Source organism: Haliotis rufescens, unplaced genomic scaffold (genome assembly GCF_023055435.1).
Source record: "Haliotis rufescens isolate VD_foot unplaced genomic scaffold, xgHalRufe1.0.p SCAF_18, whole genome shotgun sequence".
Classification (NCBI taxonomy): Eukaryota; Metazoa; Mollusca; class Gastropoda; order Lepetellida; family Haliotidae; genus Haliotis; species Haliotis rufescens.
Window position 1 is genome coordinate 23,713,618 of NW_025963868.1, and position 16,437 is coordinate 23,730,054.

The 16,437-nt window shown below is 41.9% G+C and overlaps 1 protein-coding gene across 1 annotated transcript; it reads left to right on the plus strand.

Moving 5' to 3' along the window:
* The first annotated feature begins 5,400 nt into the window (after nucleotides 1-5,400).
* LOC124133017 lies at nucleotides 5,401-15,185 on the plus strand. Its single transcript, XM_046497204.2, has 3 exons — nucleotides 5,401-5,669; nucleotides 7,003-7,021; nucleotides 14,721-15,185. Exons 1-3 carry the CDS (start codon nucleotides 5,448-5,450, stop codon nucleotides 14,897-14,899), a joined length of 420 nt encoding a protein of 139 aa, XP_046353160.2. The 5' UTR covers nucleotides 5,401-5,447; the 3' UTR covers nucleotides 14,900-15,185.
* Nucleotides 15,186-16,437: the final 1,252 nt, after the last annotated feature.

A 16,437-nucleotide genomic window follows, 5' to 3' on the forward strand; every position in this document is an offset into this window, starting at 1 on the left:
CTTAAGGCGTTCAGCATTTTAGCACTCAGACAATAAAATTCCAAAACAAACCGTAACTTACTATATGAAACAAAACCTTTCTTAAAATCTACAAACGCCACATCAAGTTTGTATTTCTATTTGGTTTAACATTTTGTACCATAGCATATAATGCCCATATGTGGTCAGTAGTTGAATAACCCTGTTTAAAGCCGGCTTGAGATTCTGGTATTTTGTTCCTTATGTTTGACGGTTGTTATGTGGATTACCACGATCGCCGTTTAACACCTCAATAATAGGAGCGGTCAGGTAGCCTCGTGGTTAAAGCGTTGGCTCGTCACGCCTAAGACCCGGGTTCGATTCTCGACATGGGTACAATGTGTGAACCCCGTTTCTGGTGTCCCCCGCCGTGATATTGCTGGAATATTGCTAAAAGCGGCGTAAAACCATACTCTCTCACTCAATAATAACATAGCCTATATCTGCGGCTTTGTCATGTTTTAACTGAAAGGTTACATTATGTACTTCGTTTTAGGAGAATCGAGTAGACATTGTGACGTGTCGATTCCCAAATTGAAACAATATGTACGTAAAAGAACAGTGTGAAACCAACAAACAACCTACAAGCGATGTAAATTAACAATTGTATTACAAATTAACTAGGTTTACAAATAAATACAAATTCCTACACAGCAATTACAATGGCAGTAAGCAATAGAGTGGTAGTACAATAAGCAATGACAGTATCAAATACAAAATATGATGTCAGTGGTGGTATCAAAATGTTCTGTGATATTAATATTTACCTATCCACAACAGCGGTCAAGCTTCCGAGAAAAGTGATCTGCACACGAAAGCTGGTCTTGATGTAATGTCAGATGAACTGTGAGATGCCCGCGCTCCACTTATGTAATCTGAACAGCTTCCAGCACTTTACACACAGTGATAGACCAGTAGGGTGTCACTAGGACACCACAGACTATAAAACATGTTTCTATAACACTTGACATCCATCGCTGCTATTCAAGAAGTTCACAGATAGTTTGAGCATCTACATATAAAAACTTCCACACCACTGCCTACACTAGATAGTACTACATTCCTGACAGCTAATCATTATCCAAATACAATGCAATATACTTCAACTGAATCGCAACAGAAACAATGTAATATAGCCACAATTATTGTTTATTAATATTACACTGCCAAATAACAACTTTGATATACCTGCCTCACGTTTTGCGCATCATGGAATTTGTTCACGTGAAGCACTGTCTTCATCAGCTGATGAACGTCAACAAAAAGAACTGCAATCCTTAAATGATACATTTCAAGCATTCAAGTCTTATTTCACTCACTATATTGATTGTGATAATTGGGAATACTGCCTTCGACCAAGATCCAAATAACACATTTGGTGTCCCCGCAAAGCAGTGATTAGTGATCTTGTTCCTCTTCCAGCGGCCTTGCTATAAAAAAATCATTGTATACCGATACGCTTTTTTGGGTACGATCCCAGACCAGTGGATCCGTTGCATTTCAGTTATCATTCTCAACTTCCTGGGGAGTATACAGCCCTAGCTGCCTAAGGGCGCTGGATGGTTTCTACATCCACCTCGCATAATAATAAAGTTATCCAGTTGCTTGGGTACGGGTGATTACGGGTTATCCATCACTTTACGTGCGAGTCTGCCAAATGTACAAGTTACGGATCGTCCAGGTCCCATATCGTGTATTGTTTGTTTGTTGTTTAACGCCGCACTATTCCAGCTATATGACGGCGGTATGTAAATAATCGAGTCTGGACCAGACAATCCAGTTATTGACAAAAGGAGCATCGATCCACGCAATTGGGATACGATGACATGCATCAACCAAGTCAGCGAGCTTGACCACCCGATCCCGTAAGTCGCTTTTTACGACAAGCATAGTCGCCTTTTACGGCAAGCATGGGTTGCTGAAGACCTATTCTACCCCGGATCTCCACGGGTCCATATCGTGTATTGAAATGAGCAGATGCTAATTGTAAATTTAAAGAAACGAAGATCTGTATTTGTTCATGTGGAAAAGCTCGTCGGTGTCTGCACACGATGTGGACCCTTTGGGTTTGAAATGTGCACCCGAAGTGGACCCTTGGGGTTTGAAATGTGCACACGAAGTGGACCCTTGGGGTTTGAACTGTACGCACGAAGAAAGCCTTTACATTTCCTTTGATGTTGCCGGTGTTGTTTTGCGACCCACGGGGTCTTCCCGGAAGGTTTGAGGTTAACAAGGCATCGAAGCAAGTTGATTGGCACAACGTCTCCACAGGCACCACAAGCACCACAAGCACCACAGGCTCCACAGGCTCCACAGGCACCAGTGGAACCACACCCAGTCAGCCGGGCCCAGCACGAACAGCCACTGGGGGGGATATCACAGCCGACTCAACAAAGGCCCACCCACCACATCTGAGGAGATCACCTTCCTCACAACAGTCCAGATGACAATTGAAACCAATATTCAACAGTAAACAGATAAACATCCCAGTCCTCTAACAACGTCCGACGCGCAGTGCGAATGCCACGATACACTTTGCCGACGCTGTATCCAACCAGTTGCACCAGTTTTAATCGATGATAATCTTATCCATGTCAACAATTAACATTTATGTGTGTAGATGTAGAATTGTTTTTGTACGGAGCACGACCGCTCCTATGGTCTTGTAGCAGAGCGTCCGGCGGAGAGCGGAAGGTCCAGCGTTCGATCCCTGGCCGCGTCATACCAAAAGACGTTTAAAGATGGTGCTTGTAAGCCTGTCTGGTGCTAAGCATTCAGGGGCTTAAACAAGGATTGGTAATTGTCTGAGTGGGGTATTCATCTTAAAAAGCGGCACGGTGTCTCAGTGGGCTAGCACTATAAAACCGGCATTAGTCCGAACTAGTACAAGCACAGACCTATATATACTCACCGACAAAAGAACCGCGAATACCATTTATGTTGGTTAATATTTGAAGAATTACTCATATTCAAGAGATATTAGATTAGTTCGATGCACTAACGACCATACTGTTGTGTGAACCGACGTTCATGAACGCATCACATGTGACGTCATAGATCCATGACTCGAGGTGCACCATTTGTAGCTCACCTGGATATGAAGTCAACAAGTAATAAAGGCAACAGCCACTAAACAAAAGATTCTGTCAGATAAGATATTCAAATATATGCTGCATTAATATTGATGACTAAAATACTACTTTGTACAGCTAGTATAGCAGACTGGCATAGCGAATGTAAAATAACATTTTATCAACATTTTTACCTCCTCACAGTGTACTTCTTTTATACATACACTGAGAAAAATGTCAAGTGAACTTGTAACAGCGACCAGAAGGTTAGTAAACAGCGAATGTACTACCCTGTCTGGTAGATTGCACGAGGCAGCTGTGGAGAGAAGGGGTATCTTATTTCAGTTTCGGCGTCATGACCACGTGACATTCGTCACTTCCGCCTTGGTCAGGTGTCATGCAATTCGTGACCAACTCGTGTTATTCAGGGACAAGCCATGTAGCAATTGGTTCTCCAATCGTGGCCATTTTTGCGACTGGATTCCGGCGTAGCTCGTTGCGTATATTTTCTCCCAGAAATCGTAACAGTTTTACTATATATTCCAGACTCTATATAAAACACAACGGGACTCACGGTATTATACAGCATGAATGAACACATTTAACTGTATTCTGGGTAAATATTTAGATGCAAGACATATGTAAAATAAATACAATTATTCCTTCGGGATTCTTTGATCGCAGTACTTGGAAGTACGCGAATTCTGATTGGTTTGTCGTATTTTCGCACATGACATTCATCCATAGGGGGACGAATCTTCTTGCAGGTTACGGAAAGGGGCGAGTGGTTACCAATGGTACGACGAAGAGATGACTTTGAGTCAGAGTGTTTGGTAAATATTGGCTTTGCAACGTTGTTGATGTTATTTTTTCAAGATTGAAACAATTATTAATGAAGAAGGGAGGTCAGTTATACGTTTGCCTGTGTACAATAAGATTTGTTTATATTATTTACCTGCCAATTACTTTTTGTAGCATTATAAAAGTAAAAAAAGCCAAGGAAATCAGTATATGCTATCTTTCACCTGTATTCTTTGTGTCATGTTTTATTTTGAACACGTTTAGGGTCTAAACACATGAAATGAGCTATCATCTCACAGACTAAATACCACCAAAACACAACATATAATATGTAATTTTGACATGAGATGTGCAATTAACATTCACGCGCACTTGCATAACACACATACCACCAGGATTTACAACTTGGGGGCGGTCGGGTAGCCTAGTGGTTAAAGCGTTCGCTCGTCACGCCGAAGACCCGGTTCGATTCCTGACATTGGTACAATGTGTAAAGCCCATTTCTGGTGTCCCCCGCCGTGATATTGCTGGAATATTGCTAAAAGTGGCGTAAAACCATACTCACTCACTACAACTTGGTAAACTATTAACATAAACATATACAAATAAACTAAGCTGATGCTGACTAGGACGACAGGCACTTTGACTTCAACAGACTCCGTAGCACAGGTAGTAACGTGAAGGACGATTGATCAACAGGTTGCAGGTTCGTGTCCAACTGCATGACGTATACAATTCTATGAGTCCATACATCTGTTGTTGTTGTTGTTGTTGTTGTTGTTGTTGTTGTTGTTGTAACTTCTCTCATACAGGAAGCTGGCAATGAAAGTATATCTGATTACTCACACCGTTTTAGTTAGTGACGATAGACAACCTACAATAGTAACTGGTAACGAAATACTAACTGATTAGTAAAGTCTACTAACATAGATATGCATTTTAGTGAGTGAAATTTGTTCGTTCAAAAAAGATCCGTGCAACATAGCAAGTGTTCCAGGAAGAATATTCCAGATTAGTTTTTGATAAAATGTTCATTACAGGATGTTCTCTGTAAGATGGTCATGGCAGAAATATATTGTCCATAGAGAATTTGCAGATAGAACAAACGTACTCGACTGAATGTTCAAGATTAGCAACTCCTGGATAACGATATTCTCATTCATATATCCCAACAGCCTGTCGGACTATATTTCAGTAAGCATTTGTGAGATTAACGAGGCGTGCCATCCCCTGTCATTTTGACATTGAACACTACTGATTCTATAATACTCATGCCCTTACGATGCAAGTCGACTAACCTCATGCGTAACTGCAATTTCATGCACCGAAGCCCACTGGGGATATTTTCTTTCCATCATTAATTACGCTTGATTGTTTCCGCAAACAGAAAAAATGCTTAATTTGCAAATACGTATATCAAATAAGGGAGCCAACTGAAACTTAATATCCAGTTATTTTTGTTGATACTGATGAAATGGCATCGATCATTTGAGCAGTTGGTATCACTTAACGTAACACGTACATTGTAGAATATCGTAGTAGCAAGCTAGATCCAGCATGAAGATGAAGCTACTTTGGACTACCGTTACTTTGTACATTGTATTGTCACTGGGTTACTGTCTGGATAATATGTTAGAGAGTGAAGCTACACTCACGATTAATACACCATCGTCGCGAGTCTTTGTCTGTGTTTGTTCCGACGCCGCTGAATGTGCTGCAGACAACTGGAGCGCTCTCCTGACAGAGTGTCGACTGAAGGCGGAACACGTCACTTACGAGGTGAGTGAGTGAGTGAGGTTTTACGCCGCTTTTAGCAATATTCCAGCAATATCACGGCGGGGGACACCAGAAAATGAGCATCACACATTGCACCCATGTCGGGAATCGAACCCGGGTCTTCGGCGTGAAGAGCGAACGCTTTAACCACTAGGGTACCCGACCGCCCCTTACTTACGAGGTACAGTACATGCGAGGGAAACGTTGGTGCCATGAGACGAGGGTATTGGCTAGCGTAGTTGTTTAGTGTATGGTTTTAAGAATATCAGAGGAGGGGGAAGGGTAAGAACATGTGTGGCAGAATACTTTCGTTGTTTGACGCCAATTCGATTATTTGATTATATATTGATAATACTTTCATGTCATGCGTTCTAGTTGAAAGTAAGGTAACAACATTGTCTTCAGCTGGGACAGCTTCATGAGTTTATCAGCGAGTGAGTGAACGTTGTTGGACGCCACAGTCAGTAATGTGCCAGCAAAGACGGTGGCCTTGAAATAATAGACCTGTATGATTAGTCACTATCATTGATCCGACCACTGCAATGTTATTACATCTATTACAATAGTATTGTGGTAGCTTGACTCGTACCTCTACTGCCAGGAATTATACAACCATATAATAAAGTCTAATACGTCATCAAAGTCCCAAATTCAGCATACTGAATAGGACCTTAATATGAAGTACTAGTAAAAATCCGAATCCTAATTATTTCATTTCGTTTGTTGTCAAATTCGATTAATTAATTATACATTGATATCAGGAGATATTCACCAGAGCACTTTCAGCATGAGTTTCGTTTGTTGTCAAATTCCATTCATTAATTATATATTGATATCAGGAGATATTCACCAAAGCACTTTCAGAATGCATTTTGTTTGTTGTCAAATTCCATTCATTAATTATATATTGATATCAGGAGATATTCGCCAGAGCACTTTCAGAATGCATTTTGTTTGTTGTCAAATTCCATTCGTTAATTCAATATTGATATGAGGAGATATTCACCAGAGCACTTTCAGCTTGATCGATCAGGCACCTTCCCACTTTGGATCCGAAAAGTGTCCGGACCAGAAACTTCTAAAAACGTTCTAAAGAATGTGGTAGTATACTTGGTAAAGTTACACATGTAAAAGTGCCTGAAAAAAACAAGACAGTTGAAGGAAGTTGAAGATATACGCAATGTTTACAGAAAAAGGAATCCTGTCTTTTCATGCTGATATTGTTTATATATTTAGCTTGGACATTTAGTATATTTTTTTGCATGTATAATATATAGGTTAGTATTAGAGAACTTGGATTTCGATTTAAATGATGCAGATGATTTTACCTTTTCAGGCGCCACCAGCAACATCGGGTAAGTTACACATAGAATACGTTCGCACAAACATATACATGTACATGTATATGTTCACAAATTCTGTCCCATGTAACGGAAGCAACTCTGTTCAACAATGTGTAGTGTTTGTGAAAATAATTGCATTTCGACTTTAGTTTTTGAATTTGTCAAATATCGTCTTCATAGGTTAAATGTGATAGCCAGGTAAATGTCGAAATTAAGATTTTAATTGCTTATAGCCCCTCTCAACAAAAAAAGTATTAGTAACATAAACTTTTATCTAGAAAAATGAAAGATGTAATCATCGGTCTCCGCCATGATTGTAGTGCTTCCACAATCGCAGGGAAAAAAATACACTCAAACATCGATGTGTCGAACTTCGATGTATCTCGGTTATCTCGAAGTAAAAACTTGGTCCCTGCGTATTCGTTCTTTATTCATCATTTTCGGTTGTGTCGAACCTCGGATACCTCCAACTATTTACGGAGGTCCCTTCAACGTCCAGACAACGGTGTTTGACTAAATATACAGTTTTATTGATCGCACGTGTCGTCTTTACTTAGATATGTAGCTGTATTTGGGTGAATCAGTTCTTGAACATTTACAGAAGGTCAGTATCTGACCCTGTCTAATCCGGATTTAGGTCAATACCGGACCAAATTTACGGGTTTTGAATTGACTTTTAAAATTTATATTCAACTAAATGTGGACCTCTAAATCTGTCTAAACGGGGTTAAAAGTTTTGTTCTTCATAAGCCTCCACCAGACAAATTGCACGATATCTGGATATTTATAACTTAGGATGTTGGGACACCGAGATCAGAAAAGGACGCAATCATTTGATTGTCTGGTCCAGACCAGACCGCCGTCATAAAGCTGGAATTTTGCTGAATGCAATGTTAAACAACAAACAAACAAACAAAACACCACATCATATACGTTTCGTGACTGAATGACAATGAATATTGTTTCATGGGGGTCAATAGCGCCAGGCTAGCAAGCGCCAGGTGCTGAGATCGTATCCCGCTAGAGACCGGGTTGTTATTCAGCCTTGGGACCAACAATGTTTACAGGTCTTTACAGTGTTGTCACTACCCCTAGCGTACAGTACACTCACCCTGTGAACTCAAAAAAAGCCACTCGTCCGATGACAGACGACCAGATGGTGGAAACACGAATATGTACATACCTCCGCAATACAAGTGTCAAAACTTGTGGGGTCACCCTGGGCAAGTGACTTAGTTCAAATGTGCCTCTGTTCATTCACCGGAAACAGGTACATGAGATGTGACGTGGATGTTAAAACCTTCTAGCGCCCCTATGCAGCTTGGGATATATACTCCCCAGGGAGCTGATAACTGAAATGCAAACGGATCCACTGGTAGGGGAACAAATGAAACCGCATTTGAGCAGATACTAGTACCTGGATACCTGAGGTATATATACTTAACCGCAAAAGAAACGTCACCCCAAGTAACATTGCATGAAAAAATTGTCATTTAAATAACATTTTGTCAAAGATTCTCAAATTTAACATTACCTTGTCCGGAAAAATGAAAGCAGATGACAATAAAACCGATCGCCCAAACGCATCACGGCAACGACAAATTGAAATGCACATGCGTTCCCCCATTTCTTGCCCTATAAAATCCATCCAGATCGGATAACATTCATTCGTTATTGAATTGCTACCACATGCCAAGATTGACAATGAATCAGCGACACCAAGAAGCCCTTGGACGATTGCAAGCTGGACAAACCGCCCGGCAAGTAACCAATGCATTTCAAGTCTACGTAAGGACCATATGCTGGCTCTAGCAACGGTACCAGAACACCAACACTACAGATGGAAGACGCTTAGTGGAAGACCAAGGGTCACCACCCGACGTCAGGAACGTCAGATTGTGCGACAGCATCTTCAAGATCACTTTGTTACTGCTGCGGAAACTGCTCGACAGACCATGGGGACACACCAGCGACACATTAGTGCAGACACCGTGCGTCGACGATTGACGAGCAGAGAGAGTTTGGCGACGCCGTCGGGAACGTTATTTGGATGCTTGTGTTGATGAGAGAGACTCGTGGGGTGGTCCGAGCATCATGGTGTGGGGTGGAATTGGTCTTGCACCGAGGGTCGGCCCTGTGGTCTTCCAGAACATCGGTCCAGGGAGAGGCAATGGTGTCACAGCAACTCGGTACATTGATCTTGAGACCACATGCCATACCTCATTTGGCGCGTCGCCACAACCACGAGTTTCAGCATGATAACGCCCGTGCCCACACTGCGAGAGCAACAAGAGGCTTCTTCCAGCAGAATGGCATCAGAACCATGCAGTGGCCTGCCCTTAGTCCCGATTTAAATCCCATTGAGCACCTGTGGGACGAGATTCAAAAACGGCTGAATGACGTCCGACCAAGGCCGACAACTTCAGCTGAGCTGCGTCAGGCGTTCCTTGGGTGTGGGCTCAAGTGCCTATGGCCTTCATCAACCGCCTCATCCATTCCATGTATCGACGTTGCACGGCACTCATCAATGCACATGGCGGACACACGAGACACTGACGTATGATGCCATTTTCCCAGAGACTAGTGTTGTGTTTCACTTTAAGAACATTTGACACTATTATTTCAACCTTGATGAACAGTTTTTCCAAGTTTCATCTTATTAATATGTCTCAAAGTATGTTTACAGTGTTTGGACAAATAAGGTTTCTCATATCTCACTAACGTCACTCTCAGCACTACGACCTAGTTGTTAGGAATCAATGCTTTCGCCATACAAACCCAACACTCCGAGGTGTATCATAATCATTTATATGTGGCGGATCAAAACTCAACTTGCATCCGCAGAAATTCAGAGGAGGAAGTCAGGGAAGCCAAAATAGCTCTCTGGGCATGGGTGCAGGTTCCGGAGACGGCCTCAGACCGCACCACTAGCTATTTGGAGACGAAAGCTGACACAACAGTGTTTCTAAAATAATTGAAATGTGTATCATTTTGGGGTCTTTTGAAACAAATTCAACAACATATTTACAGTTAGACTAACTTGTCTGCTATTGAACAAAAGGGATCCACCTGCGCTGGCTACGAACCAGCAATTCCAGTGAGACCAGTACAAGTGATCGGTTCGAGACGCAGGAGGCCCTAAGTGGATCAATCAGCTTGCGCTGGCTATCGAGGAACAGAGCTTAAGCAAAACGTTTGGGGATTGTTGAGGCGCAAAGGCGTCCAGTCTAACACGAGTGTCCCCACTGCTCTGCTAGTGGACCCGTGACTAGTTGAGACAGAGGAGTTCTGTGTTTCTCTGGTGGCAAACAGTTCGAGGTGGACATTTATCCAGGGGAAGATGTCCTTGGCTATGCCCTTGTGGAAGAGTCACGCTTTGCAGCACCCTCCCCCTCGATTTGCAAAGCCACCAGGTACCTAATCGTAGGCAGGGCTTTCTGCTATAGGTCTGGAGCTCACCTGCGTCAGCGAAATCTGAATACAGATGAAGCTGTTATGGTACTGAAGGCGACAAGCATCCTCAAAGTGGAAATAAAATTGTCCAATCCCCTTTGGTTCCACCCTAAAAGACTTGACATCAGTGCGTCATTTGAGAAACAGAGGTCAATACTTGCATCTGCACTGCTCACAAACTTCAGAACCAAACATATAAAATGACAACTTTCTTCGTTTTTTTCAAACGCTTCAGAAACTGGGTGAATTGCATCAAGGAGGAAATGGTGTACCAATGAAGCATATTCGAGAGAGGATCTGTGTCGTCCAGCAAAAGCAGTTAGAAGCTGGTCCACAAGTTGACCCGATCTGATTATGGTTCCAGCTCGGGATTGAACAGAGCTGTCAAAATAATCTCTTTCCAACTGGCCAAAGTGGGACCATGGTCATAGAAATATGAATTAAAATGCAGTGATCAGCGGTAAGGTTGGTTGGTTTGTTTTTTAACGCCGCACCCAGCAACATTCCAGCTATATGACGGCGGTCTGTAAATAATCGAGTCTGGACCAGACAATACAGTGATTGATATCATGAGCATCGATCCACGCAATTGGGTCGATGATATGCATCAACCAAGTCAGCGAGCCTGACCACCCGATCCCGTTAGTCGCCTTTTACGACAAGCATAGTCACCTTTTACGGCAAGCATAGTCACCTTTTACGGCAAGCATGTGTTGCTGAAGACCTATTCTACCCCGGATCTTCACGGGTTCAGCGGTAAGGAGGCAGAAAGAGTGGAATGGAATGACTAGGTTTCCCTTGTCCAGCAGTCCCCGGGCCGGCCAAAAATCTAAAAATTTCCAAGGATGACACCAACTGGGAAAGTAGCAAAGGGAATTATTACCAGTGTTGTAGATGCCACAGTCTTCCGAATTCAGTGTCCTTCAGACTAGTAGTCCCAGACAATGATATGTAATCAATTATATCTAACGTCCAATGCCATCACTGGCGTTTCAATACTACTAATCCCTAGAATCAATGTCCGGGGCCAGGAGCGTCTGACCTATCAGCGTCGTTTTCTGCACTATATTGTAGTGTACAAAATCCCAAAGAACCATACCCTTGCCAAACATTTAATTACAACACTTCGCTTGAATTATGAGCATTTGCATGTGTTCCGGATGCATCTCAGCACCTGAAGGTATTTACGTTAGGCCCTTCGGTACCAAAATAAAACTGACACACACGACAATGTTCATGCTGATATTTATTGAAAGTTTGTTTGTTCAATATTATTCTGGCTATATGACGGGGGTCTGTAAATAATCGTATCTGGACCAGACAATCCTGTGATTGACTTCATGAACTTCTGTATTCATAAACCACGATGATGTATCATACACGTCTGGGTGGAAATTGCACGTAATCCATGTGTTTATATTCAAAAGTACACGGCAGTTTGAAAAGAAAGACATGCTTCACATGTTTATTTCAATTTGCATAAGCACTGAAATTCATTTGCATGTGATACAAAATTCATGACTATATCTAAGCCTATTACTTTTTTGTATTGTCAGCTTATCGATCTGTTAGTTTATCTACAGTAACACAGTGACCTTGTCCTATTACTTCCTGCTCTATGATTCCGCTAACTTGCTTGCTTTAGCCACATGTGTGCACAGCTTTTAGTTGGTTGGTTGGTTGGTTGTTTTACGGCTCACTCAGCATTATTCCAGCTATGGCGTGTTGCCGGCACTGTAGCTCTGTATTGATTGATTCGTGTCACACACTTGTATTACATTGATAAGAGATTACGGACGGGGTAAGTTTTAGACAAACATTAAAGCACCCCAATCTATATGTGGCTGCTAAACAAGTCACTGATCCTGACCACACGATCCAAAAGTACTGTTTTGTTGTCATTTTTCCTACGGTTAATCGTTTCTCTAACAATAGCGAGTCTAGATACTCTCTGGTTTTACCAGTAAGAATAGTTTTATACTTTAACTTAAACATTTTGGGTAGGTCATTTTACTGTGAGAGTGAGCTGGTGTGGATGTAACACCGTTTGAAATTGTACTTCAGTAACATCATGACGTCTCATCTCTGACCACTTTGGTGAAACCCAAAAGCTTGAGTATGGTGATGACAAAATTGACAACATTATCTAGACCAATGAGACCCAAGATCAAAGGTTTCTAGTTCACTTGTGGCACGCATCTCTGCACTAATTCCGGCGTCTTAAACGACTTGGTCACTGGTGGCTCCAAGTCAGTTGCTGTTGATATGATGTCACGGTGATGGGACAATCATTTGTGAATCGGTGATGCTCGGTATTAACATGTATTACCCACGTGGTGAAGATAAAGGTGGTAAGATACTAAATCCGTACGTCACACGTGTGTCGTACAAGGTTGACCTTGTTTTATTCGTTTTGATTGGATAACCGTGACCTCTGTCACACCGGGACTACTTTTTTCATTCATAAAAAATCGCGAGACGTCATTCATTTTGAAACTACAAGGCAGAACTGAAGAAATTCATGAGAACGAGAGATATTTACAAACACTTTATTAAACCAAACAAGATAGTCACACGCATCAAATTCGGTTTGCATTCTATATAAGTTATGCATAGAGCTCCTACAGACATATAATCGAGCTAGATCTATAAATCGATTTACAATGTACGACTGCCGATCGAGCGCGTCCCTTGAGCGTGACGCACCCGACCATTTTCACAACTTTCAATTTGATTTAACGTAAAAGGATAAGCGTGGTGAAATGAAGTCTGTTTAAACTGTCTGGGCAAATATCTAGACTTACTTGGGATGATCCGGTTGTGCCATCGGTGTCCCCTTTGAAGCGTATTTTATGGCGCTGTTTCGGGAGGTATTGTTCATGAATGAACGAACACGACAGCACGACCAGATCACTTAAAATTCACAGTTCCGATACAAATCAAATCGAAAACTCCGTGGAAGTGTGCTTGACTTCTGATTTTGTGGCCCCAAACATCCCAAATGTGAACAGTAACATTCCCTATCTCTAGCGTAAAACGTTGTGAGTGGATAGCGGTTGTCTTTTCTTATTCCGCCGGCGACCTTTCCCTTCGATCGTTCGAAGCTGTCACTGACATGCAAGCAGATTTGAGTTTGTTGATTTTCACGTCTTCAGTATATAGGGTGGTACAGTTAACATGAATGTCTTTGGGAACAGTCTGATTTCCCTCTTCCAAAATGGTACGGACATGATATAAATTCAGCTGATAGATCAAGGAAACCGAACCATTTTGATTGCACAGACGGGACCCCGGCAGTGTGATGCGTGTGACTGTTGGTCCGATATTCAAAGCGCGGCGCTAATGTGACATTTCAAATTTTCTTATCGGTGTCCTGCGTACTAACAACATGGCGCTTGAACTTCCATAAGTTGAAGACTTTCTTCCAAAAGGATCTTGAGCGTCGGTGCTGGTTTGTTTGCAAACAGAACAGCAGGCGCATGTTGTTAATGCGTATGCATAAACATGTCAACAATGCCCATATTTGGTCATATATCAATATTCATGCACAACCAGATTTTGCAACCGGTTTCAGTTTGGTCTGTCAACGAACGAAAGTTGTTATGTATTTACACTTAAATATATATTTAACGTGGGTAATAAACAAAATACCACACTCATTCTCGTAAGATACCATTTTTTACGAAACTCGTGAACTTTCTATGGTATCTGACCTCGCTTTCGCTCGGTCAGATACCATAGAAAGTCAACTCGTTTCGTAAAAATGGTATCGAACGAGAATGAGTGTAGTATTCTCTATTTATCATCCAAAACTGGCTCCCACAGGAGATATCGCTTGGATGAGATCGAGCAATATCTACACTGTAGATATCGCTGCAATGAAATTACATCACAATGCTTTGAAAACCATTGTGACGTCACTGGTTACCATGACGTCACAATCAAATGACATCACTAATGGCACTACTGAAGCTGTTAGCAGTACTTTTTAAACTGAAGACACTGCTAATTACTGTTTACAAATTGAAAAAGATGGAGGAATGATGTTGGATGATAAATAAATCTCACGCTTGTGTCTTTTGACATCAGATATATCAACACTCGTTGATAAAAGTGGCAAAAATCCTCGGCAAGCCTCGGAATATTTCCACTTTTATCAACTCGTGTTGATATATTTGATATCAAAAGACACTCGGGTGAGATTCTCTATATGTAAAGACACAACCGAACCCAGCACTGTATCTTTGTGTCATTTCAGCATCAGGCGTGAGCAGCTGTGTCGGACTTCCGGACGGTGACTACGCATCGAGTACAGGATGTAAGGATTTTGTCACTTGTTCTTTCGGAAGGATCTTTATTCGCTCCTGCGCAAAAAGCACAGGCTGGGACGACATAATCAAGACATGCGTATTTCTTCCCACCCCTACATGTGCCTAGAACCGATTCCGGGGTAGAATTAGGCGTGTTAACAACCAAAACATTCTGACAAATGAATACTTTCAAACATCCTATTTGAGGCAATTTGTTGGGCAGGACGTCCGCTTCATTGCACGATGCAAGGAATCAATCTGATGAAACCTGAAACTGCCATGCGTATTACTCAGTGGAAAACAGAGTCCCAGAATCAGAAAGAAACATACCGACAGTATTTTGTAATTTGAGTGAGTGAGTGAGTGAGTTGGGTTTAACGCCGCTTTTAACAGTATTCCAGTTATATCACAGCGTGTCAGCTTAATGTGGGAGGAAAGCCCGAAGTGATGCAGGTCTCGGACGTTTACCACTTCGGTGAAACCCACGAGCACGGGTATGGTGCTGACAAACCTAGAAACATAATCGGGGCTAACCGGGATTCGAACCCACAATCATAGGTGTCTGGCGTGCCCAAGGGACGCAACTCTGCACAGCGAATCGCGGCGCCTCAGACGACTGGGGCCCCCCGTGCCCCCTTGTAATTTGAAGGTGTTCGTAATACAGATTTATAATATATTATTGGCAGTATTCATTTTAACAGATTATTCATCCTACAGACGTTGGTATTATGTATAAATCCAATCGTACATGTTTATCGTAATTTTTTAAAGTAAAATATAAAGTGTTTTTTTCAAGTATTCACAGGGTCCTGGTTTATGTTATCTCACTTTATACATGTTTTACTTACAGGAGAGTCTAATTAGTCACCGTTAATACTTGTTCTTTATTATTATTCTCTTCAATAATGGCATAATAAATATTTTTGTCAATGTGAATTTGTCGTCATTAACAAGTGAGTGCTGTTGGTGTGAGCGAAGAGTGGACACAGGTGTTTACGTTCATAAACCGTAAACTCACACAAATACACTAACGTCAATTCTTCTAAATAAATAAGCTAACGATAACAACTTCTTAATCTGCTCATGTAATCACAAACAAAAAACGTATACAACGAAACGAAATCAGTGACATTTGAGCGGAATAAGCACCGTCCTCTCAATGATCAGGGGTGGTAGGGTAGCCTCGTGGTTAAAGCGTTCACTCGTCACGCCGACGGCCCGGATTCGATTCCCAAGTTGGGTACAATTTGTGAAATCCATTTCAGGTGTCGCTTGACGTGATATTGCTGCAATAGTGCTAACACCGCTCGCTCACTCACTCTCTCAATTATCGGCCAATACAAGTTACGCGATAAATCGTAAAGAACAGTGAGGAACGAAGTGTGGTTGATTTCGCGATAAAACATTGTTCTATCATAACGTCATTTCTGGAGATTCCAACATGGGATCGCAACTTGATGACGTCGTATATTGGAAGACGTTATTTTTGAGAGGGGAGTATCTTGTCAGTTGTTCCCCACAGATGTAGCTGGGCAACGCAGATATAAACGCGATAGCCGAACGTTTGCATCCAAAAGCGGGCGAGATGACAATCGGTATTGGGGAAAAAAGGTACAGATAATCGACGTGAAGATTGTGAGAATATGTGGGAAATACCCACCCGTG